Genomic DNA, 11,516 nt, shown 5'->3' on the forward strand with positions numbered 1-11,516 from the left:
AGCCATCTCTTCAGCCACCACCCCAACCCCAGTATATATTCTGATTAAGTTCTCCTCCTCACTATTGCTAGTTCCTCCTCCCCTCCCCAGAATCACTTCCCTTTCGCTCATTAGAAAACAGGTTTCTAAGAGACAATAAAATCTAAGACAGCAAAAACAAAAGGAATAGAGCCCAAGGCAGCAAAAATGAGACCCACTCAAGAATCCCATAAAAACACTAAGCTGGAAACCATCACATATACGGGGAGGACATGACAGAGCCATGCAGGCCAGGTGCTTGCTGCCGGAATTGCTTCCGGAGCTTTGCTTATATTGATTTAGAGGACCTCATTCTTCTGGTGTTCTTCATCCCCTCTTGTTCATTCACTTTTCTGCCAGCTCTCCCAATGAGTTTCCTAAACCTTAAGTGGCAGGGATTTGATGCAGACATCCCATTTAGGGCTAAGGAACACAGTTCTTAAAGAGACTGCACTCAGTGACTGAGAGTTCTTTGATTACCGAACAGATTTTTTAACTTAATTTTAGCCAAAAGGCCAAGAAGTAAGTAATCAGGTACTCAGGTAAAGAAATGCACTTTTTGAAATCCTTAACTTGGTATTTTTAAGTGTTTTAAGAATAGCTACAAGTAGCCACTTCCAACCCACCACCCAGCACCTCCCAAGAAACTCCTTTCCAATCTAAGTCCGGCTATTCATATTACCCTTCCTACGTACCAGTGACCACTCCGAGTACATCGTCTGACTTCAAAGACAATGCTTCTAATATTTTGGCATGAAGTGTTTTATTTACACTTCGGGTCTCTGAATTCCTGTCCCACTGTTCAATTACTGTAGCAAAATGAATTATTACCAATTTTCAGTCAGGAGAGATGTGTTTTCATTAATATATATTAATAGGTCATTTCTATGAATAAATGTGTTCTTAAAACAATAGAAACTCCCTCCTTTGCCTTTTATGGTAAAACTCTTAATTTAATGTAAGGGATCTTTGACTTTCTTTCTCATACTCCCTCCCCTGCCTCACTAATATTTTAGCAAATCTTGCTGCCTCTACATTGTAAGCATTCAACTGAACACACAATAGCATAACAAAACACTTAAGTCCAACCTGGGTCATCTTTTAGTCAGTTTCCCCAATGCTCCCCAGTGTCCCACACCTTAGGCACAAATGTGCATGACCTCTGCACTCCTCACAGGAGATGGTTCCCCGTTCATAACTCATATCCCTTTTATATGCTTTTGTATCTTCATAGCACTGACTCCCTAGCTTAGAAGGCACAATTTTGTTTACCTCATGATCACCATGCTTCTTTCAAAATCAATACTCATTTTGCTGCTTTTTCTACAGGATTTTGAGTATCTGTGTTAAGTCATATTCTAGAATCTAGTTCATGCCAGCTTCCTAGAGAGGGACAACATGGTTTCTGTTGTTGTTTTACAAGACTGCAAGAAAAATTTACTATTAATCTTCTTTTCATATTAAACTGTTGAGTTGTAGTTTAGAGTACCAGTAATCTTATGCTCTAAAACCAAGAGATAATGGGCTTGTGGTCCCCTCCCTCACTTACTAATAAGCAGAATCCTAGTGACCAAGTCTGACTAGAGCCTTCACATTATGGACCACACATATAGGCAAAAGACAACAGTTTTCATTAATAATTCATGTGGCATTACTGGACCCAGTACTTAATGATATCTATGTTTAAGAAAAAATTAAATAGAACAATGGCATATTTATTTGATGCTGTTGAAGTGGGCACACAGTGGGGAAAGTTAGGAAAGCTTCAAGTAACATCTGTCAGGGAAAACATTTCTTAAGTGGTTTTACATGTTAATTACTCTAGATAATTTCTGAACCCGGTTTAGCAGCAAGTCTCCTTTCTTGATGGTTTCTTGGTACTGCCAGTTCTTGCTATCAGGCCTATAAATAAAGGGAAGAAATGAATTATTTAGCAGCCACAGGACTCCATGACAAGAGCTGACCTACTTGAATACAGAAGCACCCAAACTTCCCCATCCTCAACAATAACAAATGATGGCTACTAAGAATACCTGTTGGTTTCTACTATTTCATTTACTTTATCGATTTTGCAGTGTAGTCTGCCAGCAGCAATGAACCTGGACAGTTCCCTGATTTGGAAAAAAGGAAACAATACTCTGTTAGTTCCAGAAAACACTCAAAAAACAGCACTATCTTCCAGGTAAGATACCATTTTACCCAAGTCATCTACTAGAATGACCCTGGCCCTAGAAGTTATCAGAATACCAGAAGTATAGTTAATAAGTGCTCAGAGGAAAACCTGAGGCAGGAATAAACTTCTAGAATCAACAAACTCCAACTCCCAAAGCAACAACCATCTGTACTGCAAAAGTACCCTGTTTCTTTTCCAACCCTGTCGAGTGTCCTCCCTTCGTTTCCTTATGCTGTCCCAGAACACAAATGAAAAACAAAACCTGCTTTGACTCCACTTCTCCACATGACTTAGAAACCACTACAGCAGCTCTTAAAGCCACAGTCACTTCAGTGCATCACCTGTAAGCACCCGGGTCATCTTGCACTGCCCCTTAGTCCTAGTGAAGGCTCTGAGAAACTAAAGGAACAGCAACTGTAACCTCAGTTTTCACCATGCTGTGGCAGGATGATTGCCGCAGGTCTGTGCCAGCCCTAGCTACAGAACTGACCCACAGTTTAGTTGCAAAGTCAAACAAGAAAGCAGGTCTAGTCCTTGGGCTCATGAAACTTTCACCAGCCACTCCTTCCGCCAGCACAAGAGAAACCTGCCTGACACAACCTCCAATGGCAATCACAGCTGGGCTTCAGAGCAGATTAATTCAGAAGTAAACCTAAAGGAAAACATGGGATACTGCTCTTCTATGCTGTTAAGGGTCATTTGGAAAGCTAAAATGAGTGACTTCCTCAATAGGGGCTAGAGGGTCTATACATTTCAGTGAAGGTAAATGTTACCCTAAAGCAATCCACGAAACAAGTACTAGAAATATCTTAGGGATAACTGTTGATGTCTGAAACTTGCCTGGAAATGATGTGTTAAGAAAGTGTACAAAACATCATTGTACAATTTAGAATTTCTTTGAATCTTTTTTTATAATGAAAAAATATATGCCACATAAGCAAATGATCAGGTTAAATGAAAAGCAACTTAATTTTAGCCATCATTTTCCATTCTGGACTGTGAACAAATCATCAACATTTACCACAGTAAAACTGTCTGTGTACTGCTGAACAGTCCACGTGTTATCTAGGTTCCCTCACTATTTAAAACACATGATGTAACCATGTTACTCTCATGGTGAAAACCCTCCAGTGACATCCCATAGCACACAAATTAAAATCCAAGCTCTACACTATAAACTGTAAGGTCTCAAGTCAACTGCTATACCTCAACTACAGTACAGTCATGCTGGAATTTAGCTTTTTAGTTCCTGCCAGAATTTAAGCTGTGCCCATCTTTAAGCTGTTTTTGCTGTTTTTTTCTTTTTCTGCAAATGGAGATATTTACATGGCTGACATTTTTCATGTCAAAGCAAACTTTACCTCCTTAGGCACGCCACATCTAAGGCAGACAGTTCCTACTGTGCTCCATACACTCCTGCATTGTTAACTTGAATGAAAGCACATGAAGACACACAGCACCAAACATCAACAGCTCAGTATTTGTTCAGTCAGTAATTCAATATTCAGTCCCACATTTTCTCACCAACCTGAAGAAAATTGTAATTCCAACATTATCAGAGGAAATACCACCAACTATAAAATATAGAACGTGATCTGGGCAGCACTCTGAGCAGTGCAATGTGGTCCTCTGCAGCCCTGACGGAACTGGTGCCATTACTCAAGTAAAGCACTTTCTATGCCTTGCTTTTCTCATCTCACTGAAAACCGTATCCCGAGGAAGGCAGACGAGAACAGATGCTACTGTTCAAGTAACACTTAAGAATTTTTCTTACTTAAAACGAGGGAAGCAGTGTAAATTCAGAAAACGTAGCAGGCAATTTAGATGCATAAATTTGTTAAACTTACTGGTCAATGAATTCCACACCCACACCAAATGCTTCTGCCATATAGCCAAGGGTTAATGACCTATATGATTCCAGCAGCTGGCTGTACGCATGAATTCTCATTTCTCTTACGTAGTATCGGTAATGAGGTGCAAAAAGCCAATCCTTCTTCATTTCCTGTTCCACGACCGCTACAATAAAGTCACAAAACAAGCAATAAAGAGTAATGAAACCTATTATAAAAAATATAAAGTTTGAGGACAATTATAAACTACAAGGTTTGTTTATCAATACACATAATTTAGTAACGAAATTGAGTAACATGTATACAGGATATTAATGAGCAATCCATAGGAATGTAAATTATCTTATTAAATAGTTATATACTTCTGCTATGGTTAACCATGATGCAAAATGAGTAAGTTCTGAAAAGAAAATGGCAGTGGCAGCCTGACTGGGAAGCCCTCCCTGGGCCACTGGACTGAGAAATGGGCTAACCAAAGAGCATTTTTAGCACTGTTAGTAAGTACAGTCCCACGTTCAGTACTCAATTTCTAAGTTCAGAAATAAAAAGAAAGACTGCAAAATGTAAGGGGGTAGAAACAAGGCCAACAAGAGAATTTAGTATAAGTCGAAAATCCAAGGAAAAATAACAATTTGGGGTATTCTGTTTGGTAGTTAATTTTTTTTTTTTTTTTAAATAATGAGGGTGAAGAAGGAGGTTCAAACATACTGGTTCAAGTTGGCACTGCTCATCAGACTAGCAAAGATATCAAGGAAGTGCCAGGCATGGGCCTAGGATTTGATACAGGTTTAGGACTAGAACTAAGAATCTGAGGTGCACAGCCATCCAGATATATTTCCTTACAAATGACAGAGAAAAGGCATGGACAACCAAAAGCAGTCAGTCACCGAGAAGCCTCACAAAGGGAAAGTCAAAGAGATCAGAAGTACTGAAAGATGAAGGATGCCCAGTGAGCAGTAAGAAAGGATGAAAGGGAGCAGGCTACTAAGAAAGATGGTGTGTACACTCACACCAACAATGAAGTACATATGACCAGTAAAATTCCCTTTTTCTTCTCGAACTGCCTAAAGTTTTACTAAAATGTGGATATGGATGCTTTCAAGTACTGTAAAATGAAAAGCATAAATAATACGCACACAAACTGGAACAATGTTTCTAGGGGCAGTCGGTCAAGGTATGCTGACATTTATGCAAAACTCGATTTCTTAAGAAGTGAGTGGGACAGCAGTGCCGACTGCAAACAGAATGGGTTTCCAGGTTGCGTGGAATATGCAGGTTGTCTACTAGTAGACCATAACCTCAGGGGCATGGGGCACTTGGGGAGCCCTTCACCATCTGGAAGGTGTGAGGAACTTCACATGTTGAACACTATATACTCAGTCCATGCAAGCCTTAAAACCGTTTGGCTGCAACCACCCACTGACCATGTTATTGATCAGTAACATGAAAAGCTTCTTCACACTACTGTGAAGACAAAAGCAAGCTGGGGAGCAGTGTACGAAATGTGCCCACAATATGCAGTGTTTTATGACTGAGATCCAGAAACTTGGTAATGACTGTTGCCTGAAGAGAAAAATTTGACAACACCACGTTGGTGCGTTACGGGACCCTGTGAGAAAGTTTTCTAGTATATATCTAACTTCTAATTGTTAAATTAAGTACCTGAAAGGATTATGTAAATAAAGGTGTATGGTTTGGGAGAGATAACAATGCTTTTCACTTTTGTTTATGCTAAATTTCTAGGAAAAAAAAATAAGAAATCTATTGTCATGTGCATTTAAAACATTGGGAAGTGTACAATTTATTAAATCTAAAATCTTTCACCCAGGGCTATTTGAATAAAAGACTGATAATAAAAATGGGGTGAGCGGGAAACACTGAATATCTAACACTCAAAAACTACCAAAGCTATTAATTTCACAAGGAAGATAACACACTTCCTACAAAAATAGCAGCATTTGTCATCCTGTTCTCTTCAAGCAAATAACCTTTGAATCTGTAGCATATACAGGAGCATACACATCAGTGCGTGTTAGGCTCCTTAGTAAGTATGGGGGAATCATTGGAGGATACCTTCTATCATCTTAGTAACTTAGTCACCAATAGTAAACCAAATGGCCAGGAGGGAGCACAGTCCCCCTGAAAGAAGCAAATTGGGGTCTGCTGGGCTCTTTAAACAAGTTGTGAAGGAACACAAGCATTTCCCACAGATTATGTTTTCAATCCACAGACTTAAGCTATTACATTAAAAAAAAAGAGAAAAAAAAGTCCTTGATTATGTTTTCAATCCACAGACTTAAGCTATTACATTAAAAAAGAAAAAAAAGTCCTTGAATGCAGTGACAATTTAGTTAATCTGGGTCAAAAGGAACTCAGAATTCCCTACATCCTTCACCTTATACCTAGTACTAAATAAACTATCTGCTCATATTTGCTTTATTCCTTAAGACTAAACCTCAGGTCAGACAAACTCCCACATTCAAGGGCAGACAACAAATGGTTTTAGGCTTTGCTAACCACATAGCTCTTTGTCATACACTCTTTTTCTATTGGTTTAAATGCAGCTTTTAAAAATGAAACAAAACATATCAGGCCAATGAGATAGCTCAGGTAAAGATATCTACCACCAAGCCTAATGACCCCCAGTTCAAGCCCCCAGGATCCACATGATGGAAGGGAAGCAACCCCTGAAAACAGTCCTCTTTTACATACATGCATCAAACACATGCACATCATTCTTCCACTTGGGTTTATATATTAAAAAAAAAAAAAATCAAGTTTGCTGACCTTCCTCTAAGCAAAAAAAGGCAGAAAATAAATAAAGACCTGCAGTGATCAAGTCAGTGCATCTCTTACATGTGAAGATCCAGCTGTGCTTATTTACCCACAGGATCAGAAGATGAAGACAAAAACAATCCTTACCTAACGACTGGAAGAAAACTGAGTAACGGCACTCATAGAGAGAAAACAGATACTGCCGAACTGCCGGAAGACTGTGTAACACTTCGAGAATCTCTGCTCCTTTAATGACCTGGGCATTAAAGCAAATTAACAATAAAGAACCAAACACTTTAATGATTTTTGTGTTTTTAAATTAGGAAAGCATGAAATAATCTTGCAAGGGGTATTAAAGGTTTTACCCTACCTTTTCCCTGAGATCTGGTCTTTCTAAGGCAATCATACTGACGTAAACAGTATAAGTTACAAACGTCTTGTAATCCATGAGCTCATAGGACGTAAATGTAGAAACTGTATCGAGAAAGAGCTCTGCTGCCTGTTTGAAGTCACGGATAGCCACACAATATAGACCTTGGTACACTTTCAGCCTGTTTCGCCTGTCCCAGTCTCCGCCTTCTTCTATTAGGCTAGCAAATAACACAAAAGAAACACAGAATGCTAATTCTTAAAGTTAAAAAAAAAAAAAATGGGGAAACATGGGCTTACCAACTTCTAATACAGCCCCTAACCTCCAGGGTCATACACACTGCTACATGTACCTTTTGGCCTTTTCTGTGTTCCGAGTGATGAGGTCATTATCCATATAAAAGAGGCCGATCCTTAAGAGATAGAATACAATATCTAGTCGGTGACCCAGGGCCACAGTCTTATCATATGTCTTGCGAAAGGCAGTCAGAGCTCCCTCCTGTCAAATTCAAGACCAAAGGGGAGAAAAGCACACAATTTAGCAAAGCCATCATCTTCCTAAATTTTCCTGAAAGAGTTGTTTGGGAAATAGAAAGTAGACCTAAGATAAGATAGTAGTGAAAGGGTCATTGCTGTACTTGGGATAAGGAGCAAGACGGTTCCTTCAGCTAAAGAAAGAGTGGACATCGCCCCAGGGTATATTTCACTCTGAAAACATAGTATATGTGTTTCTGCCATAGCAACTATACTATTTCTAAATAAGCTCACTCATCACTAATTATTAAAATTTGACACGATCTTGCTGATTTACAAGAACACATAAAAATCACATGTTTATACTTGGTGTTTTTGAGAGAGTGACTGGCTAAGTCTGTTTCACAATTAGTCACACTTCATAAATGTATAAAAGGGACTGTCATAACAGCAGTGTGTGTTCCTAGTACCCAGACCTGGGTATGCAATACTATTCTTCACTAAGGAACCAAGGATTTGGGGATAAACAGATGACTGACTGCAAGTTTGCAGAGTGAACTTAAAATAGCAGGTGAGTTTATGCCACCTTGTACCAAAAACAAAGGTAACCATGAGATCACACTAAAAGGATAATGAGAGCCAGGTGAGGTGGCATACCCCTGTGATCCCAGTCATGCTCTGAAAAATAACAAGTGTAAACATGTGATTTTTATCTGTTCTTGTATATCAGCAGGATCACTCAAAAATTCTTAATAATCAGTGACATGAGTCTCTTAAATCAAATTGTACTACTTTTTGTTTTTTTTTTCTGTATTTCCAAGTTTTTAGAATGACGAAGAAATAAATGTAAAATGAAAACGAATGTTTTCATTAAAATTCAATTGTTTACACCCTTTCTTTGGGCCAGCAGGTTCTAAACTCTGCCTCTATATTTAATCAGCATCAGGTGAAAAGCTGAAGCTGCAGTACGCAGTGACTACTCAGGCTAGGAGTGGAGCCCAAGCGAGCCGAGCCAAGAGCTCACACTATTTTAAATGTTAAAACCATGTCATCCTACATCTAAACACTAAAGGATGAATCCAGCATTAGCATTATGTAGAATAACTAGCCATACATAGAAAAATAAATGTTCATTTCATGTTCATTCATGGACTAATCAGCATCCTGAAGAAACACTAACTTACCCTAGTGATGGGCACGCCTTTGAATCCCAGCATTCACGAGGCAGAGGCAGGTGGATCTGAGAGTTTGAAGCTAGCCTTGTCTACAGAGCTAGTTCCAAGACAGCTAGGGCTGTACAGAGAAACCCTGCCTCAAAACAAACAAAAAAAGGAAAAAAGAAACACTAGCATAACAGATGGAGACATATGAACACATTTTTCACATCAATTTGTTTAAAATCAGCTTTTCCAGCTGACTGAAGCCAAAGCAGCTGAAACAGTATGTGTACCCTGTAAGAGCTAAGCAGATAACCTACTCAGATGGTGGATTAGGCAGCAGTGAACAGTGTTAACAGAGTTCTCTCAAATGAAAGGAAGATGAGGACTCATGGAGCACAAAGGGATCTCAAACACATAAAAAGTGCTCACTGCTCATTTCTACAAGACATGCACACACACGTGCATAACTACGCAATGAGGCGGCTCTCAACGCACAGGGTAAAGAAATGCCAAACAACTTCAGTCCTTGAATGGTAAATATTATTAGTGTATATCTTTTCAGATTGATTTTATGTCTGAGTGTATTGCTTGTCCGTATCTATGAATGTCTGCGCACCATGTGCTTGCCTGGTGGGTGCCAGCGGAGGTCGGAGGAGGGAGTTGAATCCCCTAGAACTGGAATTAAGGAAGGCTATAAGCTCTCATATGGATGCTGGGACTCAACCAATGCTCTCAACCCGAGCCACCACTTACAGTAGGTTTACACTCCCTACTGTAAACCTTTTAAAAAGTACAACAAATGCTTTCCAACTAAATAAGTGAACTACTGAGAATGACCCCAATGTTGTAAAACAGAGTGAGCAAAACCTCTGGTTGTGCCCTTGTTTTGTTCTGAAGATTCATTTTATTATTTTTAAGTTTTCAAGTATGTGTATGTGTGTCTGGGGTATGCGCACATGAGTCCAGGTGTCCTTGGAGGCTAGAGGCATCAGATACCTTGGAGCTGGAGTTTTGAGCCTCTTGATGTGGGCACTGAGAACTCGACGGGAGGTCCTCTCCAAGATGACCAGCAGCATGCACTCTAGAACCACTGAGCCATCTCTAGCTCCATGTGCACTTTATTATTAACACAGAAATGGTGACTAACACACACCTGGCTACTGTGAAGCACGGAATAAGGTGCTGAAACGTTATCATGTATTTACTACTTTTGTACTGCAGATTCAGCACAGGTACACACGATTATCTTTCTACTTTAAAATAATTCATTTAGTCAATGAGATAATACCCATTTGCACTACTCCCCAACATCAGTCTGTACCTCCTGAAAGGAGGGAGCATCTCCACTGACCCTGTCCCCAATCCAGGGAGGAGTGTTTCCAGTGACCCTGTCGCCAATCCAGACAGAACATCTCCAATGACCCAGTCACCAATCCAGAGAGGAGTGTCTCCACTGACCTTGTCACCTATCAGACAGAGGTACTCTGCTTTTGCCATCATTGCATCTCGAATTTCACTTTCTCCCAGATTCTTCTCTGCGTCCTCTAACTCATCATCCAAGCGTTTCAACTCTTCTTCATTTGCCTTCTTCATTTTACTGAGGAGATCCATGTCCATCTGCCAGTCGAGGGATTTACACAAGGCTTCATAATAAGGGGCCATATCTAAAAGCCATAAATCACGCACCGTGAGGCCGCTTGTTGGGGTCTGCTTGCTAGCCCTCCGCCCTCCCTTCCGCCCCCCAAATGTCAGTCAGCAGGCGCCTACCAACCGTGGGCCTGGGAAAACAGCGCTAAGGTTCTAAGGGTGGGAAGCCTGCTTGGGAACCAATCTTAGCAGGGCTGATCTCCCGTTTGCTCCCGTTCCAAAGGAGTCCTCTGACACATACTCGACAGGTACCGCTAGAGAACCCAAATCTCCCTACGTAGGGAGCGAGACACTGACAGGCATGCTGTCAACACAAAAGCCGCGGAGCCTTTGCTGGGACAGACAAGCACCTGAGGCTTTTCCCGAGCAGCCCGCGGCGGGGAAGGTCCCACTGAGGCAAGCCCCTCTCGGCTCCAGGAGGACTCCCTAAGGTTCCCCAGAAAGCCCCCATGGGAGACGCCCAGTCAGGCACCAGGACCGCCCGGCCTAGGCCGCTGACTCGGCGCTTGCGGGCCTCACTGTTTTCCCGGACGGCCGCCATCAGCTCCTCGCGCACCGCCGCATCCCCGCGGTGCTCGGGCAGGCTAAGCAGAAAGCGCAGCTGCGCGATGCGCAGGTCGGGGTTCTTGGGCAGACCCTCCTCCTCTAGATTTTCCAGCGGCATGGCAACAGAAGACGAGCGAGCCTCCCGAACCGAGCGCCTTCCTGGACCACCAGCGGAAGAAGGAGGAGTCGGCGAAGGTGCCCGTGGCTGCCAGCCTGACTTCCGGTCGCGTCTCTGACTCCGCCGCCTGCAGCGTCCCCTGCTGGACAGAGCCAGCAGCACCTAGCGCGGTCTGAGCTTTTTATTTCAGGTGACTCTGAGGTCAGAGATGGAATCAACTTTAATTTCTTAAATCGCCTCTCTTCCCTTTTAGGTGTTTTACTTCTGTTACACTTGCAACGGTTAGGATCTGGAAATCCTCTAACAAGTTGAAAACATAACACAAATGTGAGAACAAATGAGAGAAACAATAAAAACAGTTACTTTTCCAGAGTCGTCTTTATTTA

General features: G+C 41.4%; 1 protein-coding gene across 1 annotated transcript; it reads right to left on the reverse strand.

Moving 5' to 3' along the window:
* Window positions 1–1,712: 1,712 nt before the first annotated feature.
* Psmd6 (proteasome 26S subunit, non-ATPase 6) lies at window positions 1,713–11,201 on the reverse strand. The gene is made up of 8 exons (XM_021652238.2): window positions 10,986–11,201; window positions 10,278–10,483; window positions 7,539–7,684; window positions 7,187–7,406; window positions 6,964–7,072; window positions 4,039–4,207; window positions 2,052–2,129; window positions 1,713–1,920 (listed from the first exon to the last, which is right to left on the reverse strand). Exons 1-8 carry the CDS (start codon window positions 11,128–11,130, stop codon window positions 1,824–1,826), a joined length of 1,170 nt encoding a protein of 389 aa, XP_021507913.1. The 5' UTR covers window positions 11,131–11,201; the 3' UTR covers window positions 1,713–1,823.
* Between the last annotated feature and the right edge of the window lie 315 nt (window positions 11,202–11,516).

This window comes from Meriones unguiculatus, chromosome 9, assembly GCF_030254825.1.
Source record: "Meriones unguiculatus strain TT.TT164.6M chromosome 9, Bangor_MerUng_6.1, whole genome shotgun sequence".
Taxonomy (NCBI): Eukaryota; Metazoa; Chordata; class Mammalia; order Rodentia; family Muridae; genus Meriones; species Meriones unguiculatus.

Coding starts and splice junctions, on each gene's coding strand:
- Psmd6 (XM_021652238.2), bottom strand. CDS start 11,130: ATGCCGCTGGAAAATCTAGAGGAGGAGGGTCTGCCCAAGAACCCCGAC. Junction 7,407..7,538: donor AACACAGAAAAGGCCAAAAG/GTACATGTAGCA, acceptor GTTATTTGCTAG/CCTAATAGAAGAAGGCGGAG. Junction 7,073..7,186: donor GACCAGATCTCAGGGAAAAG/GTAGGGTAAAAC, acceptor TTTAATGCCCAG/GTCATTAAAGGAGCAGAGAT.